Source organism: Panthera tigris, chromosome A3 (genome assembly GCF_018350195.1).
Source record: "Panthera tigris isolate Pti1 chromosome A3, P.tigris_Pti1_mat1.1, whole genome shotgun sequence".
In the NCBI taxonomy this organism is placed as follows: Eukaryota; Metazoa; Chordata; class Mammalia; order Carnivora; family Felidae; genus Panthera; species Panthera tigris.
The window spans coordinates 14,675,027-14,694,202 of NC_056662.1; the positions used below are offsets into that span (position 1 = coordinate 14,675,027).

At 54.1% G+C, this 19,176-nt stretch overlaps 1 protein-coding gene across 1 annotated transcript in view; it reads left to right on the forward strand.

Moving 5' to 3' along the window:
- The first annotated feature begins 263 nt into the window (after positions 1-263).
- CDH22 (cadherin 22) overlaps positions 264-19,176 on the forward strand; it is a 67,602-nt gene continuing 48,689 nt past the window's right edge. The window contains exons 1-2 of the mRNA XM_042980261.1: positions 264-518; positions 8,793-9,087. Coding sequence (XP_042836195.1) covers positions 264-518; positions 8,793-9,087 — 550 coding nt within the window. The remainder of the gene's footprint in view (positions 519-8,792; positions 9,088-19,176) is intronic.

Consider the following 19,176-nt stretch of genomic DNA (forward strand, 5'->3'; position numbering starts at 1 on the left):
CGCGAGGGGGGCGCGGGCGGGGACCCCGGGGGCCAGTCCATGCCCCGGGAGCGGCCGCGCCCCCTCCCCCTGCAGCCGGGCGCCCCCGCCGCTGGGCGGCGCGCAGGGCCGCGGGCCTGTCCGGGTGCCCCGTCGGGGGCGGCGCCCCGGCGGCCGCGCTGAAGCCACCATGTGACGCGGCGCCGCTCCGTGCTGCCACCGAGCGGCGACGCCCCGGTGCCTCCCGTCCATGCTCCTGGGCCCCGGCCCGGCGCACGCCAAGCATGAGGCCGCGGCCCGACGGTCGGGGGCTCCGGGCGGGAGCCGCGCTGTCGCCCGCGCTGCTGCTGCTGCTGCTGCTGCCGCCGCCGCCGCCGCTGCCGGGACGCCTGTGGGCGGCGGGCACACCCGCGCCGGCGACGCCCGGGGCTCGGCAAGACGGCGCGCCCGGCGCGGGCCGCGTCAAGCGCGGCTGGGTGTGGAACCAGTTCTTCGTGGTGGAGGAGTACACGGGCACCGAGCCCCTGTACGTGGGCAAGGTAAAGTGGGCCCCCGCACCCGCTGCCCCGCGCCCTGGACCCCGGAGACACCCACTGGGAGGCGCGAGGGACCCCAGCTCCCCTAACCCCCGTCCCAGTCCCTGGTGCCTCCGCCCAGCCGCGCCCCGCCTGGGGCAGACGACGGGGTCCTGCCCGCCGCTTCCCTCCCCTGCCCCACGCACGCCCTCCTCCGGTCCCTCTCCCCGGTGCGTCTCGGAAGAGTGCTAGTAGGTAAACCCAGGCCCCCCGTCTTGTAGCCCCGTGCATCTAGAATGTAGGAGCAAGTTTGCAGATCTGCTCGTGTCACACACATATTCTCTCCACTCTGCTTAAAATTCTTCAATAGCTTCCCACGCGCTTGGGGTCAAGTCCAGATTTCGTCCCGTTGCCCACAGAGATCTGCCCCCTGCAGCCCCATCTGCCACACTCCTCTGAGTTTCAGTCCCAGGGCTCTCTCCCGCGGGTCCTTACAGTGCCCCGCCCAGTCCTGCCCCCGCCTCTTTGCCTGGGTTATTCCCTCCCCGGTAACAGGTCGGTCCTGCTCGACACTCAGGTCTCCACTCAAATGCCACGTCCCCAAAGAAGCCATCCTGACCACACCAGGCGTGGACAGATCCCCTGTGTGTGGCCATCCCTCCCTGTCATGTGCCCTCCAAGGTCTCCATAGCTTTCCTTCATAGCACTTAATTAGGCATGTGTTTGTTTGATTGTGCAGTTCATGTTTATTTTTCCAATTAGACCCTGTTTGTTTGCTCTCAAACTGTTCATTGAATGAATGAATGAATGAATGAAGAATGAATGAAAGTGACTTTCTCAAACTCCCTGCCTAAATGCTCATGAATGTGGCTAAAGATCTGTGCCTTCAGAGTGTATGAAGCTGGGAAGGACTTTTGTTCAGCCCTTCCAATCCCTAGCCCCTCATGGGTGTGATGCTGGAGAGGCAGAGGCTAGTAAGATCCAGCCTCTGCCATTTGGAGGCTCCCCAGAGTAGCAGAAATGCTCTGGTTACAGGGTAGCACCTTGCACTGAGCAGACGGGTCAACAAACGGTATCTGTTGGCTGGCTTCATGGAGGAGAAAAACACCTGAGCTGGGTTTTGGTGTATGAGTAGGAGTTCATCAGGCTGATGAAGAAGAGGGCATAGCCTCTGCAAAGACTTGGAGGCCTGAAGGAGGCTGGCTTATTCAGAGGCTTGTCAGCAGTTGAGATATGGAGGCAGAAGCTGCTTCTAGGGTACAGTTCTCTGGTTTCTGCTGAGGCCGGTCAGCCTTCCAGGAAGTTTTGGTCAGCAGACACGGGGAAGAGACCAACTCTGGAGTTGCCTGTGTGCTTAACGAGTCTGAGAATTGGGAGACTGACCAACGTGCTCATTTTGGAGGCTCAGGGATCAGGGAGCGGAGGAAAGCCTTGATGTAAATCTCTAGGTTTGTCTTGCAAGAAACCTAGATTTTCTTTGGGTCTAGACACAGTAATCCCTGGTCCTTGGCTACTTTCCCTCCAGACGTGGCCTCAAGGTCACCCAGCCAACTAGTGGCAGAGCCGAGGACTCCTGACTCCCAGCCAGGGCAGTGAGGTGGTGGGGCTGGCAGAATGGAGTCAGGGGGGTGGGGAAGAAGGAACCAGAACCGTCTGGGCCGTAGCTGATGGTGAGGAAAGCTAAGAAGGCAGGCTCGGGGGCCAGACGCACCTGAGTTTCGGGCCTGGTTTTGCCAACCCGTGAACCATATTACTTTGACCCAGTTGCCTCACCGCTCTGAACCTGTGTCTTCATCTGTAAGAGGGCGGCTACAAGAGCCCGCGTCCTAGCGTTGTTGAAAGGATTAAGGAAGAAAACAGCCTATGTGGTGTTCAGCCTGCCGCATGTTCGTTGTTGTCTCCTCCTCATTCTCCTCTGAAACACTCTCCCAGACATTCTCCAAACCTCTCCCAGACATCCAGGCCTGGGAGACGGACTTGGGTCCAGGAAAACCCCAGAGAGACGGAGAAGGGCTCGGACACATCCGCCTAAACGTCAGCTTGATGATCTCGGGTACCTGGGCTCTGTTGTCTGCCCGGCCACTGGGGCTCTGAGGCCTCCCCAGCCACCCAGGTCCTGCAAGGATGAAGGAAACCCGCCCCTGATTCAGCACTTTGCACTGCATCCGGCCAGGCGAGCCATTAGCACGCGTGGAACCCTACCTCTGTCTCCAGGAAACACAGTCTGTCGCCTTACTAAGTCCCTTCATTATAAGGCTGGGAAACTGAGGCCTGAGGCAGAGAACATCACACCAAGGTCACCTAGCAACGTGGTGACCAAACCAACCCAAGGGACCCGATATCCCGACACCAGCTGCGGGCCCAGTGCAGTGTAACTGCCCTTGGCTGTGAGCCAAGCACCGTGCCCCGCCCCGGTGTCCTTCTTCTCCTTGAGGCAGCCTCTCCCAACATCCCCACTGCTGTCACGACGACGGTGTTATCCTCCCCTCTGGCATGTTCACCCCGAGCCCCCCTCTCTTATTCCCAGAACCCACCTCTGTGCGGGGAGGAGAGAGAAGTTTCCACCCCTTTGCAAACATTTGCCCAGAGCACGCTTTCTTCGGAAAAGCAGCATACAGCGTGTGGCTCAAGGGGGCCGCCTGGAGCCAGGCAGCCGGGCTCGGATCTCAGCTCTGCCCCTTACTGTCTCTCTGATCTTGGGCACGTTATTTAACCTCTCTGAACCCTGGGTTCCTTATCTGCTGAGACAGGCTGTTACTATCCCCTCCTCAAAGGGTTGCGGTGAGGGTTCCCCGAGTTAGCTTATGTCAAGGACCTAGCATAGCTCGTACCTGCACCTGGCATGTGCTCCGTATTAGCTTTTATTATTAGAGGTCTCGCCTGGTATTCCCACCACCTCCAGCCTCCCAGCTACACAGACGCTACAAACCTCTGCCCCAAACCCCGAAAGCCTTCTTGGCAACCCGATGTCCTGCTTTCTCACCACGAAGCGGTGCGGGAGGGGGTGAGGGGGGTGGGCAGGGGGCAGATGGTCTCTGAATATTCCGTATTCAATAGGAATATGAAGAACATGAGCTTGGACTTTTAAAAACCACCTGTCTCCTTTCCAGCCGAGCCCCACCTTCGTGTGGGCGGTCGTATGTGCACACACGCATACACACACACACACACACACACACACACACTCATACCACACTCTCTGGCTCTTTGGGAAGCAAGGACTTCTCGTTTCCGTGAATTCACTGCTTCCCGGTCCCCCGCCCCAGGGAGCCGCTGGGAGCATCCGTCCTTGTCGAATTCCAAAGGTAGCTTAGCAACAGCACCATCCGCCGAGTAACCCTGGGCGCCCAACGGTAACCTATTTTACAAGCGCCTTCTTCATCACTCACCGCCAGACTCCTGTCGGCACCCGGCACCCGCAGGAACCGCCGGGGCCCCCGTAGCGGGTAGTGGTCGCCACCCAGGCCCCGGCCCCGCACCGGTGACTCCCTCCGTGGTCCTGCCCCCTCAGCAGCCCGGCCCACCTCTTCCAGGAACCTTCCCACAGCACCCACCCTCAAATCAACCTCCCAGATTTCCATACAATCTGGGTACTTTGACTAATCCCTTTTCCGAACTGTAATTTCCCCCGGGGCTTCTGTCAGCTGGATGTGGATTTTGTAGGATTTTTTAATTTTTTTTAAAAAAAGATAGAATTATGGGGTCAGCACTTATGACCAACTCCTGTGGGCGGTGAGATCTATTTTAGATATACAGCAGGATTAAAGTGGGGAGGAGAGCAGATTTAATTAAGTTGCTAATATTTAAAGAAAATTGATGAACTCCTGGTTTACGAGAAGCACAGGCGTGAACAGACCCCCTCATTCTGGGGGGGGAGGCTTTTTATTTGATTTGCTTTCCGTTTAAATCCTGGACTCGTTTTATTTGCGTAGCTGCGCTGTCCGTTTAATTGTCTTTAATAAGGAAAACGTACCTCTGCTCACATTTAATTTTGATTTAATTAGGAGGAAGTAATTAATGGCCTCATAAATCCCATTTTTCAGTTCCCCCGGGATGAGAAGCCATCACTCTTGTGTTTTCCACATTGTTTATGATCAAGGGCTGGGGCTTGAGGAGGGGGAATTTCCTCTGGGCCAGTCCACACTCGAGGAGGAGGCCGTGGAGGAAAGAACCCAGGATGCAGAGTGAGGTCTCAGGGTTGCCTCTTGTTAGCTGTGTGACTTTAGGTAGAATATAGGCCCTCTCTGAGCCTCGGCTTGCCAATCTGTGCAGTAGGGAGAGAAAAACCTCTGATTCACAAGATCATAATGAGACATCAGTGAGGATACGGTAAAGGGTCTAGACGTGTGTCTGGTGGCTCTTCTCCACCTGGGCTTTAACAGTGATCGGATCCTCCAGAAATCCCAGAAGGCAGCTGGGGAGTCTTACTGGCAGCTGTATGTTTCGTGTTCATTTATTCAATACGTTTTGGTGCCAGGCTGTGTGCTGGGTCCTGGGTAGATGGAAACGAACAGCCACATGCTTGGTCCTCAAGGCGCTCACGTCTCACACTCACACGTGCATATACTCTTACACACATGCACACGCGCACACTCCATTATCTCACTTCCCCCGTACTTTCTCTGCAGGCCCAGGCATGGGGAGTTCAGCGGCCATGAATCAAAGTTAGTCCACACCCCTGAGGCTCAGGACAGCTGGGGAGACAGATGTGCGACACTGAGGTGTTTGGGGGAGTGTGGAGCGGGGGGGGGGGGGGGGGGGAGCGTGCGCAGGACGAAGTGGGGGTGGGGGGCACCTCAGAGGGTTGCCTGAAGGAGAAAACAAGCTAGGTTTAAAAGACAAGAAGGTAGGGGCGCCTGGGTGGCTCTGTCGGTTGAGCATCTGACTTCGGCTCAGGTCATGATCTCGCTGCTCGAGAGTTCAAGCGCCGCGTTGGGCTCGCTGCCGTCAACACAGAGCCCGCTTCGGATCCTCTGTCCCCTCTCTCTCTGCCCCTCCCCCACTCATGCGCGCGCGCGCGCGCGCTCTCTCTCTCTCTCTCTCTCTCTCAAAAACGAACATTGAAAGCAGACGACGGTACTAGAAGGTACTAGATGATGCCCCTGTCTCTCCGTCAGGTCAGGATTTCAGCCTGTGGTCTTGTGTCAGGAGACGGGGACGAAGGGTGACCCTTACTCCCTCCTGAGACCGGGGTGGGAAAAGGAGACTAATTTGCATCAAACACCTACCATGTGCCAGAAGCTTCCACACATTGTCTCATGGATCTTTGGAGCACAGGGGAGCAACAGCGTGTCCTTTACAGATGAGAAAACTGAGGCTAAGAGAAGGGCAGCTTCTGGCTCAGGGCCACGCAGCAGGGCAGTGGAGAGGCTACTCCGGTGGCTGGTCCTGAAGCCAAAGCCCGTCACCTCTCCTGATCTGTGACGTGCAGTCCTCTCCCAGATGATGGAAGAGAGGCTCAGGTAGAAGAGGCCGCCTGTGACTGGGGCCGGGACGAGGCAAACGGTGTGTGTCCCCTCCTCCAGCCAGACTGACAGATTCGCAGGGGCCACAGACGGACAAACTGCACTTTGGAGTCAAACAGATGTAGGCCCAGCTCAGTCTCCTCACCTGGGAAAAGGGGATACATTGATGTGCATCTAATTCCATCGCGGAATTAGATTTCTACAGAGGCCCCACAGCATATCTGGCACATAGTAGGTGCTCTGTCCATAAGAGCACTGTCCCCCAGCCTCCACTCACAACCGAGAGTCTTGAGAAGTGTCCTTCTGGGATAGAGACCCAGGTGCACTTTCTGACTCCGGAGCTGGGACCCAGGCAGGCTGGGCAGGCAGCCCCAGCCAGGCCCAAACCCGCAGCTCTGAGCTCTTGGTTCTGGCCCACGTCGCTCAGCCCGGTCTGACTCTGCAGTCCCCGGAGGGTAGCCACTGGGCCACCGCGTAAGCCCCAGGTCGTTCTTCACAGAAGAACATCGGTGACATCACCACTGGGTTCCACTCCCTCTTCCCCACCCGTCACTCGTGAGTGATCCCTGCCCGGAGTCTGAGTTCACATGTAAGCAAGTAAGGTCTGCAGGGACAGGATAGAGAGCCAGGGGACAGAAAGGGAAGGCGGCGATGATCTACAGAGGGTTCGGGTCATTATGAAGTGCTCTCCTTTAAACCTCACTGCACCTGTGCCAGAAGGTTTTGATCTAGTTTTTCAGGTGGGCGAACGGACTCAGAGAGGAAAAATGAACAAGCCCACGATCCCAGCGTGGGTGAGTGATGGGATCAGGAGATCGGCTTCCCGAACTTAGCTGTGTGACACAGTGAATGACTTCCCCTCTCTGCGCTTTAGTGTTCTCATCTGAGAAATGGGGAGAATAATATATTTCTTAAGGCAGAGCTGAAAACTACTTAGATTATAAGCTGTTAAGAATCACCCCCCAGGCTGTCTGTTCCACCACACGGCTCAGAAACGTTCACTGACACAACAAGCAGACGACACGTCTGATTGGAAAGTGCGTGGAGGCACTCGCAGACGGAACGAGCTGACCCTCTCCTCTCCCCATCTCCCCTGGGCAAAGGTGGAGGAAAGACATAAACAGCAAACAGGAGAGACGGGTCTCCTCATCCCCGGCACTGCCGATGATTCAGGGCTGACGTCCTGAGATAATTTTATTGGGGGCATTAAACTGAGTTATGAGGTTTTTACAATCCAGCCACTTATGAGAAATCTATTAACAGTAACTGGACAGGAAGAAGGCTTCTCAGTGGAGCCCAGAACGGGCATTAATTGGGGCAATCTATAACAGGACGGGGACCCGGAAAGGTTCCACCAGACGCCTCCATTTACTCCCCGCAATTTCTGCTGAGAATCAGCAGACTCGCCAAAAAGAGAGAGATGCCCATTAATCGGCTAATGAAATATGAAAATGTTTATGGGCCATTCAATCTTCCAAATGGCACTTCTATAATCCACCTTTCAGACACAGAGTTCCACCAGCAGAATTTATACCCGGGTTCCTCCTGCGTGGCAAGGGGTGGGCTATCGTCCCTCTCCGTGACGACTTCATTGGCACCTGTTATCCTGCTGAGTGGGCTGGGGTACATGGCATCCTGGCCCGAAAGGGGCCTTAAGGATTCTGTCATTCGCATTCAATCTCTGTGGAAGCTTAGAGCGGGGCAGGGACCCCCCCCCCCAAGGTCACCAGCTTCATTGGATGATTTTCCCTGTGCTTAGAGCTGCCTCAGAAATTAGGGCTTTGGAGGATCAGGACCTAGGTGTTTCCGTTTCGGAGAATAGCCTTCCTCCTGGTCCCTTGCCTAAGAAATCTGAGTTCAGTGAAAACAGCCTGGGCTTTGGAGCCTCACAGTGCCTGGATTAAATCCCAGTTATATATAGCTAACATTTAGTAAATAATATAATAATAACGATAGCTACCATTTATTGGACACTTATTATGTCTCTGGCAGGGCTGATTTTCAGCTGGTACACACCAGTACAGTTGAGCCGGTCGTTAAGATAGTGGAAAGGTAAATAATCTCTCTCCTCTCCCTTGGCCCCAGTTGCCTCAGCATCTTGGACCTCTCCCTGATCCCGTAGCCACAGGGTCCTGCCTGGCCCAGCAAGGGCCCTGCTGCGATGCCAGGGCAGTGCCCCCGCCATGTTGGCTGGTAAATATCACGTGCCCCGTGGTGCCAGGCAAGTCCCCCAGCACCTCGAGGAGGGAGGTGTCCGTGTGATCCACGTGTTACAGAGGAGGTGACCGGGGAGGCCCAGAGAGGTGCAGTGACTTGTGCGGGGACACCCAGGGGGATGATGCTCTAGCCAGGGCCACGTCGCACTGCCTCCTCCTCCCCGAGGGCTGCTCCCAGAAGGCTTGACGACGGAGTGAGAAAGCCCAAGCCGGAGGCCAGATCAGTTCCTCTAGCTGTCTGACCTTGAGCAGACCATCCCACTACTCTAGTCCTGAGGAGGAAAAGGAAAAAGAAAACCAGCTGTAAAATAAGGATAGAAAACCTACTCTAGCAGGTCGTTTTTTGGTTTTTTGTTTTTAAAGAAGTACGTGAATTGCTTAGCACAGCTCCTGGCACGGAGGAGGTGCCCCTTCAGTGTGCATTCCCTTTCCTCCCCCCTCCCTTTCTCTGCTCCCTGTCCCCACCACATGCCAGGCTCAGAGTCTGGCGGGGGTTGGACCTAGAACTCGGGATGAGGTCAGAGACAGCCATTTGGAAGCTTGTTTGAAACGCGAGCGCCGAGGCCCCCCCCCCAGACCCACTGACCTGCCGCCCCCCCCCCCCACTGCCTCCCCAGATCCACTCGGACTCGGACGAGGGTGACGGGGCCATCAAGTATACCATCTCAGGCGAGGGCGCTGGGACCATCTTCCTGATTGATGAGCTGACGGGAGACATCCATGCCATGGAGCGCCTGGACCGGGAGCAGAAAACGTTCTACACGCTGCGGGCTCAGGCCCGGGATCGCGCCACTGACCGCCTGCTGGAGCCTGAGTCAGAGTTCATCATCAAGGTCCAGGACATCAACGACAGTGAGCCCCGCTTCCTGCACGGCCCCTACATTGGCAGCGTGGCTGAGCTCTCACCCACAGGTGGGCGGCGGGCTCCAGAGGCGCGGGGCTGAGCCAGGGCGTGGGGGGAAAGGGAGCTACGGGGCTCTGAGTGGGAGCCTGCTGTGGGGACTAGGTGACACCCTAGAGGGGCAGGAGAGACAGGAACCGCTGCTCCAGGCAGGCAGGGGGTACGGGCATGAGCCCAGGTGCCCGCAGGGGCTCAGGCATAGTTATGACCCGGTCACAGCTGCGCCCCTGAACAAAGGCACACACATGACCTCGGGCACATTCACGGACACAGACCCCACACGGACACGGCCCTACGTATGGACGCAGCGACACCCTGGGACACGGACACGCCCCACGTGCAGTCACGCACACGGGCCCAGCCCCACTTACAAGTTCGGCTGACCTGCACACGGCCCTTCCCCGGAGCTCAGCCCCACGCAGACCTCGAACGGCCCTTGGCCACAGCCCCTACACAGGCGCGGGTGCACCTGCCCGCAGGCACACCTGTACCTGGAAACCGCCAGAGCCGAACACAGCTGAAACGAGGCCCAGCCACACAACCAGACATGACCTCACCCCCAGCACAGCCACATAGGACCCCACTCAGGAAACAGCCCCTCACACACATGGAGCTGACTCACAGACACAGCCACCCCTACAGAGACACGGGCAAGAGCCACAGACAGACGTTACCCTCCGCGGGCCAGGCTCCACCAGAGTGTAGCTCCAGGAGGCCATGAATGTGGGTGCAGGCTGCTGTAAATACACACACACACACACACGCAGGTCCGCACGTATGCCTGGTGTGCATGTGCATTCACACGTGAGTGTGCAGTGACCAGATGTGGCTGGTCAAACGGCACTTTAAGGCCTGTGCGTGCACAGGACGTGCTATGTGTCTGTTTGAGTGCATTCATTCATTCACTTAACAAGCATGTACAAGGACCTACTATGTGCCAGGCACTGAGAACATGGCATTGAAAAGGCAGACAAGTCTCCCCATCATGGAGGATACTTTCTGGCTGAGGAAGACAGGCGGGAAGCAAGTGAACACACACGTCATTGGTCTGGGAAGGCTTATCTGAGGAGATGACATTAAATGGAGGCCTGAAGGTTGTGAAGGATGGGCCCTGGGGGAAGAGCATTCCAGGCAGAGGGAACCGTAGCTACAAAGACCCGGAGGAGAAGTGGAGAGGCGATCGGGTCGTGCAGCCCTGTGGACCATAGTCAGGGCTTTGCCTTTTATGCTGAGCGAGCCGGGAAGTCAGTGGAGAGGCTTGTTCAGAGGACGGATACAATCTGACTTAGTTTTAACAGGATCCCGTGCTGTTCTGTGAAAAATCGATGGTGGTGGGGCTGGCAGTGGGGCAGGGACAGAAGCAGATTGCCCGTTGAGAAGGATATTGCAATTACCTGGGCAGGAAATGATGGTGGCTTGGAACGAGGTGGGACCAGTAAGGGTATAGAGAAGAGGTCGACTGTGAGGTGTATTTTGAAAGTAGAGCTGAAAGCATTTGCTAATGGATGGGATGCGGGGTGCGAGAGAGAGACAATTCGGGGATGATTCCCGAGATTCTGACCTGGGCGATTAAACTGATGGGATTTCCATTTACTGAGACGGGAGGAGCAGCTGGAGGAATAGGTCTGGAGGACGGAGGGACATCAAGAGTTGGTTTCCATCGTGCTGAGTTGGAAGTCCTGATGAGACAGCCAAGCAGAGACCTTGCGAAAGGCACTTCAATATATAGGCTCGGTGGAGAGATAAATCGGAAGTTGTCAGTAGCAAAGACCCGTGGACTTGCAGAGCCCAATGATTACCTAGAAATCAATTTTGAAAATGGGGGAAACTGAGGCTCAGAGGGGCAGTGATGTGTCCATGGTCACACGGCAAGTCAGGGGCAGCTCAAGCCCCTGACTTCCTTGGTCCTGCAGCCCCTACTCACCGACTCAGACTCTGGCCCTGTCTCGCTTCATCCCAAACGGACCAGAAAGACCAGAAAAGACCAGAAAGGTGGTAAGAGATGAGGCTGGAGAAGGAAGCAAGAACCATACCCGAAGGACTTGAGGGAGGCACCGAACCTGGGAAAGACTTAAGCAAGGGAGCGATGGGCATTTAGAAAGCTCCCTCTACTACAGTTCGGAGAACGGGTGGGGACAGGGGACTCAGAGGGAGGCATCCACCAGGCATCCACCACGTCACTCCCACTTCAACTCTGAGAGATGGCAGGACTGATGGTAGCATCCCCATTGGACAGATGGGAACGCTGAGGCTCAGAGAGGAGAAAATGTGCCCACCGTCACACAGCAAGTCGGTGACTGAGGAAGTCAGGGCTTGGGTCCCAGACTGTTGGAGTGGCAGTGTCTCTGTGTCAGACTTGGGGGAACCAAGGCCGAGAGAAGGGCAAGGGCACCTTCAAGGTCACCCAGATTGTTGGAGGCAGAACCCCCCCCCCCCCGCCCCGCACCCGCCACCGCCGGGTTCAGGAGTATCAGCCTCAGGCGCCCCTGTGCTGCCTCACCTCCCTCTCCCAGCCTACTGACTCTGACATTCAGCTCAGGGAAGAGTCGGGCATTGGGACTCAACTCGGACAAGCCAAGGAACCCAGGAGGGGGAGGGAGGAAGCAGAAATTAAATTAGTTTATTTCATTTGAGCAACTTTTTGAAGGGGAAGCAAATCTGACACCGGGGTGCTTGCGGAGACTGCAGGCAGCTTTGAAAATCAGTCACAATTACTGAGCCTCCTGATCTGGGCTGAGGAGGGCGGGCCCGACAGGCGGCACCAGGATCTGGGCAGCTTCGGAGATCAGAGGGAGCAGGGACGCAGCTTGGGACATGAAAGGCGGCGGCACTCGCAAATTAAACCGCTCACAGCTTAAAAAGGAAGGGAAGTGTGCCGGGGGCCTCCGATGAGCCACGCTTCTGAGGAGGGGCAGCCAGGCAGGCTGAGCCTAATGCGGTGAAGCAGGTCCTGCGGCGACAGTCAGGAGGCCTGGCTCCCTACGTGACCTTGGGCAAGTCCCTGCCTCTCTCTGGACACAAAGTGTTCTTCTAAGCACCGAAGGGGTTCGTTCACGCAACAGACATTTACTGAGTGCCTACTCTGTGCCAGGCGTTGGGGATGCTTAGGAAACCTACATACATATACAGCAAGGAGACAGACAAGAAAGAAATAAACAAGCCACTATAGCATCAGCCCTGTGGTCCAAGTGCTGTGAAGCTAAGGGAACTGGGCATTATATTGGGGGAGTGCTATTCTAGAAAGAGGAGTCAGGGTGGCCTTTTTTTTTTTTTTTAATAAAAGAGGAGATTTGAAGGAACCAAGGAGCTATGTGAAACAGTGGCTTAATACTTTGTTGTGCACCCACATTACAGTGTATTGTTAAAATACAGACTGATGCCCCTATTCCCCCCAGGGTTTTTGATTCAGCAGGTCTGGGCTTTTAGAAGTGTTTGCATTTTTAAAAAATTCCGAGGCGATGCTGCTATTGCTGGCTCAGGAACCACACTTGGAGAATCACTAAGCTGGAGGGAGACTGTTCAGGCAACAAAAACAGCAAGTGCAAAGGCCCTGAGGCAATAGTGTGTTTGTCACGTTTGAGGAATAGCAAGGGGTCAGTGTGGGTGAAGAGAGGAGTAAGAGAGGAGGGGAGGGTGTCCAATGAGATCAGAAGAGGTTCCGGAAGCCGGATCATGTAGGACGTTGTAGCCATTGAAAGGATTTTGGTTGTGCCGTGACCGAACTTATACTTTTAAAGGCCGACTTGTTGGCCACCATGTTGAGAATAGACTTTCGGGGACACACTTGGAAGTAGGGAGATCAGCGCGGAGGCAGCTGCGATCGTGCGGGTGAGAGACGTGAGGCTGATTCGTAGGCGAGTGTAGGGTTTAAGAAGCAATGGGATTCCGGATGCCTGTTGAAGGTAGAATCAACGGGGTTTGGGAGGGATTGGATATTGGGGGTGAAAGAGAGACAAGGCAAGGATGATGCTGAGATGGGGAATGCTCCAGAAAGAGCAAGATTACAGCACAAAATTAAGACTCCACTCTCAGACATGTTAACATTAAGACGTCTACCAGAAATGCCAGTAGAGTCGTCAAGGGGACAGTTGGATCTCTGAGTCTGGAGGTCAGGAGCTCGATCAGGGTCAGAGATTCAACTGTGGAAGTCATCAGCAGAGAGGAGGAACTTAAAGGTCGAGGCTGGATGAAACCAACAAGAGAGTGAGTTTCGAGAGAAAAGACTTGCACTGGACAATCGCTTCATGTTGGGGGCACCAGACCCCTACCCACGAGTGTCACAACCTGGCCAGGGGACAGCAAGTCTCCGCAGGGCTTTCATGCACGATCCAACTGCACCTACTTATTAATGCCAACTACGTATAAGACAGTATGCTTGGCACTGTTGAGGATGCAGAAATGAGAAGTTCAAGCCAACACACATCTATTAGCCACTGCTTTATTCTGGGCACTGCAGGGGATGTAAAGATAAGTAATTGAATTAAATCCACAAATGTTTATTAGCACCCATTATGTACAAGGCCTCCAGTATACTTGGCTCTGTCGGGGTTGCAGAGATGAGTCACCTAACTTAGCAAACATTTATTAGCACCTACTTTATATATATAGCCCCAAGGGGGTAGAAAAATAAGCAATTGCTTTCAATTCAATAAACACGTGTTAGTGCCTACTGGGTACATGGCAACTTTGCTAGGTATGTGGGGATGGAGAGATGAGCAAGACACTCCCCCTGACCTCAAAGTGGTGTCAGATCAGTTTCGTCTCTGGGGCCAACTCCGGTCGATTGGCAGTGACTGTAGGGTTGTGTTGAGAAGGAGTCTGAGGCCTCGTTCAAACTCTGGAGAAAACGCCGCAATCGATTAGTGATGTCTGCTGCGAGCAAAGGCAAGAGAACGGGGTGGCTCATTTGAAATTTTTTTTTTAACGTTTATTTATTTTTGAGACAGGGAGAGACAGAGCATGAACAGGGGAGGGGCAGAGAGAGAGGGAGACACAGAATCCGAAGCGGGCTCCAGGCTCGGAGCTGTCAGCACAGAGCCCGACGCGGGGCTCGAACTCACGGACCGCGAGATCGTGACCTGAGCCAAAGTCGGACGCTTAACCGACTGAGCCACCCAGGCGCCCCCGGGGTGGCTCATTTGGCAGAGGATTGGCATTGTTGGGCCCTGGGACTGGGGCTCAGTGGGCTGTGGAAATGGGCAGGGGCTCTGCCATGGCTGGTTTTTCCACGTATCCCAATTCCTCTGTGAGCAGCATCTTTAATAGATGGAAAAGAGGCCGTTTTGCAGTACAGTCCACGCTTCTTGGGACATTTACTAAATAACAGCTGTCAGCCAACACTGCTTTCGCAGAGCTATTTCCCTTTATCCTCACAATCCTGGGGAATAAGCAGGCAGGTATTACTGTCCTCATTTAACCAATGAGGAAATAAATGCCGAGAGCGATAAAGTAACTTGCCTGAGTTTCCAGAGTAAGAGCTGGGGCCAGAACCGGACCCAGAACCCGGAAACGGAACCCAAGCCACTGGCCTCAGCCTGTGTGGGAAACAGCCAGGCACAGGGCCTTGACGGCTTGCAAAAAGCGCTTTCACGTCCCTGATCTCCTTTCACTCCCCCGGGCACTCTCGGGTCAAGTGCTGACATGCCCATTTCAAAGCTGAAGAAACTGAGGCTCATGAGGGGAAGGAGATAAAAATTGGAAGAACGTACTCTCTGACTGCTGAATCCTGTGCTAGGGGGAGGGGGACGGTGGCAGGGAGGAAAGGAGGAGGGCAGGAGGCAGTGTGTTCCCCAAGGGTCTCATTTGGGGAGGGCAGCAGCAAGTTGGGAGCCTCCGATTGTCCTGTCTGCAGCCAGAGAGAGTGTGGCTCAGCAGCCCTCGGGCCCAAGCCAGGAATCAATCGCTGGCCTCTGCAGAGACAACTTCTAAAGATGTTTTTAATTAAAGTCCAGGAAGATCTATATGTGCAATATCTCCTTGCCTAGCAACGGCACTGGCTCTCACCACCCAGGATCGGCGGGGGCGGGGGTGGGGGGCAGAGGACAGGAGATTTTTTGGTGGGGAGAGGTGGCAGAGAGGAGCAGAGGCCCTGGCCCTCAGGAGTCGTCCCCATGGCCCAGGGAACCCGGACAGTGAAGACGGCATCCCTGCCTTTCTTTGTCGTTTCCATCAACAAATTATTCAACAAACACGAGCACCATCTCTAGGCCAGGCCCCGTGCAAAAGGGTATGGCACACAGTGGGTGCTCTGTAGATGTCGGATGACTGAATGGAACTGAACTGTAAGAAAAAAAAAAATGTTTGCTTTCTGCAACAGGCAGAGGGATCCTATCGCAGACACTTGCAATGTTTCTGTCCCAAACAAACAAGGTGACCAGACTACTTACTAGAGGGTCCCCTTTAAACATGGGAAGGACAGAGAGCACAAGGGTTTCACACTGGAATGGAGGAGAGTCCTTTCTCTCAGGGGGACAGATTAGGCTTCCACAAATATTCAAGGGTTGCCTGCACGGGTGAGTCCATGGCTGGGACCTATGAGGAGAAAGGGAGGGGACAGTGTCACAGAGGTCACTGGAGCCCCTGGAGAAGTGTGTTGGCAACATAGGGCAGCCTCGTCCAACGGAGCCAGAATTGTTTCTTCTTTTTGTCCCCCCTCCCACTCTCTCCCACTCTCCTCTTGCTTAATATGTATCTCTGCCTGTCTCTGTTTCTATATAAGTCTACTTTCTGACTTTATCTCTGCATTTCTACTTCTTTCTGTCACATTCCGTGTTCCACTTTCTCCCTGTCTCTATGTATCTCTGCCTCTCTGCTGTTCATCTCTCTGTCTCTGTCCTAATTTCTCCCCATATGTCGGAGTATCTGTTTTCCCACTTTTCTTGCTGCCCGTCTCTCTGAATCTCTGCCCCTGTAATCCCTTGTCTCTCTGTCTCTGACCCATTTTCGAGCCCCTTCTCTCAGTGCCACCCTCTCTGTCACTTGTCTCTGGGCCTGCATCCTCCCCCTCTATCCCTCTATCCCCTCCAGCAAGTCATTAGGCTGCCCTGGCTGGGCGGGCGAAAGCTGTGGAGGCCAGCCCAGTGAGCCGGCGTTATAAGTGATGATCAAAGAGGGAGCTGGGAGGGAGAGTTTGAGAAGGGGTTTGTTTCCCGTGTAATCTGAACGTTCCCAGGGACTCGACAAGTGGTTTTTAATTTTTAATAGAAAGCATTCCGCGCCGTTCTGGCAGCAGCAGGGGGTGGGACTCATTTTTTATAAATGTTTGAGAAGCTAAATGTGAGCTGAGGGTTTCCCCAGGCCCAGCAGGGCAGCAAAGGGAGGTAGCGAAGAGGCAGGATGGTAATAATTACAAACATCTTCGTAATAATGACACTTGGTCACCTCGTTTGAGGACTCTGTTCTTTTCCAAAGTGCTTCTTCTCTGTCATCTCATTAAAGGGCCTCCCTCACCCAGGGAGGCAGGAAGGAGGAGGTGTTATCTCCATTTCACAGAAGGGAAACTGAGGCCCAGTCAGGTTACTTTTCCCACAGCCACGCAGCTGAGGAGTCGCGGGGATGACTTCCTTAAAGTCCCCTCCATACAGCACCACCTCCTTCCTGAGCTAACTGGGACTCCTCCTGGGAGTCCCAGAGCACAGATAGTCAAGTTGAGGGGACAAGAAAAGAAAGAATTCTGGCCTGGGAACCAGGCCCTGGGTTCCAATTCTGACTCCATGACAAACCATGTCAGAGCCACCCAGATAAACCAGAGATGAGGGGTGACCATGTCCCCCCCCCCCCGATAATGGTGCCCAGGCATCTCCTACTCCAGGCCGAGGACGCAGCCCCAGAGACCTTCTGACCATGCAGAGAGAGGAGAGAGGAATAAACGACTGAGCGCTGCTACATGGTCAGCTTTAGCAGCCGGGTAAACCCATTATCTCTAGTCCTCGGAGCATCCCTGAGAGGCAGAGGGGCGTCCTCTAGATTAAAGGTGAGGAAAGAGGTCAAACAGGGAGAAAGATCTGACCAAGGGCACAGAGTGAGGAAGTGGTGGGATTTGAACCCAAGACTCACTGGTGCCAAAGCCCACCCAGGGTCATCTCCTCGCAGGAGGGTCTGCTGTCTCATGCTGGTTTTGCCTGGGAGGAGCACTGCTGACTTGGTGGCGTGTGTCACCCTTACTTCTTCTTTCCAGGTTCCGGTCTCAGTACAGGTGCAGTGAGTCCAGGAGGGTGACCTGGTGGCTCCAACAGACCTGGGTTTGAGTCCTTCCCTACCACTTACTAATGGTAGAACCTTGGGAGGGTCATGGAGCAAAGGCTCAATGACTCAGTTTCCTCATCAGTTCAATCAGGGGTTTGGTTTAGGGCGTCTGTTCTTAGCCTGGGATGCACTTTAGAATCACTGCGGGAGCTTTTAAAAATACCCTTGCCTGTGTTCCACCCCAGGAGAGCGCTGTTGAATTGGTCTGAGGTGGGGCTCAGCATCAGTTTTATTTTAAAGCTCCTAAGAGATTCTAATGTGCAGCCACGTTGAGAAACACTGGTTTCTGTGCTCCCCAAGGACCAGCCTTTCCATAGCTAACATTCCACATGGAACCCTGGGCCCTGAGATCCTGTTTTACCCAAGAATCACTTGGGCAGCCCTTCCTATGCCAGCCTATAGGCCCTTGACCCCATGTAGCTCAACAGCTGGCTGGCATAAGCACCACAACGGTGACCAGCTCATCCTAGCCAATCCCAGTCCTGCCTCTGGAAGTCTGAGCTTGAACCAGCTGTTGGGCAGGAAGAATCCTGAATGCAGCTCCTTGCCATTCCCCTCCTCTACCCTCCCTCTCCTTTCTCTGACTCTTCCCTCTCTCACTTGCCTGTCCACTTCGACTCTTATTGACCTCCTACTTTATAAGGCCAGACACATGTGAGTTTTGATATCAGATCGGCCTGGGTTTGAATCCTGCCTCTTGCCAGGTGAACTTGGCCAGGCGCTGTCCTCAGTTCTGAACATGGGAAATCTATTTGTGTTCTCACAATGATCCTGAGAGTTTGGGAGTAATACTACCCTAATTTCACAAATGAGGAAATTGAGGCACAAACGGCTTCATTACCTCACTCAGCCTCATTTCTCTGTCTGTAAAGGGGAAATCTTAATAGAGCTTACTTCAAGCTTATTTTGCAAATTCCATGAGATAATATACGTAAATGGCTTATTGTAGTATCTAGCACAACGTAGTTATTCAATAAATGTAATCTATCATTATCATCGGATAATGATATATAATAGTGGGTTTTGTTATCACTTATTATTAATTCACATTTTCACCCTCCCCTGTGCATAGCAGTTTCCTCATCTGTAAAATGGGACTGATGTAGGATTGTACTATGCTTGTTCCTATCAGCTCACAAGAGAGAAATATTGATTTTCTGTTTTGTGAGCCAGTTGATCCACATTGGTAGCTTGAAATTGGCCCTGGTGAGAGTATTTGGAAATCAACATGGAAATCAACAAACACTACAAAGCAGGGCCTTCCTCCCCACCCATTTACCCCTTGGAGACAATGGTTAAACATTTACCAGCACAACACTGCATCCACATCATACAGTTGACCTGAGGACTAAAGGAGGGATTGGACATGATGGTCATTATAAAATACAAACTGCTGAATGTAGGGGGTATGACCCCGAGGTGGCCTCATAGCAGCCATAGGCCTGGCACCCTTTTCTCTGCTCATTCTGGGCTACGGCTGACTTGTGAAGAAAGTAGGAGGGGGTCTGGAGCTAGGGGAGCCAGTGGTGAATCACTGACCCTTCACCATCCCCACGTGTCGGCATTAACTGTAATGGCTGCAATAAAGAATCCTGGATTGGGGAAATGATTCCATCATCCCCGCAGGAGTCCCTGGGATGCAGCCAGGGAGACAGGGAGAGAGAGGGAGAGAGAAAGAGAGAGAGAGAGAGATCAACCATGTCCCTGGGGAGTCACTCAGCCTGACATTGTGCCTTGTCCAAGGGTGGGGGGAACAGGCAGAGGGGAATGACAGGGAGACCCTCTCTCATAACAGTTACAACAGCTACTGTTTATTGAGCACCCACCATGAGCCTGATGCTTTATGTATCTTCTCC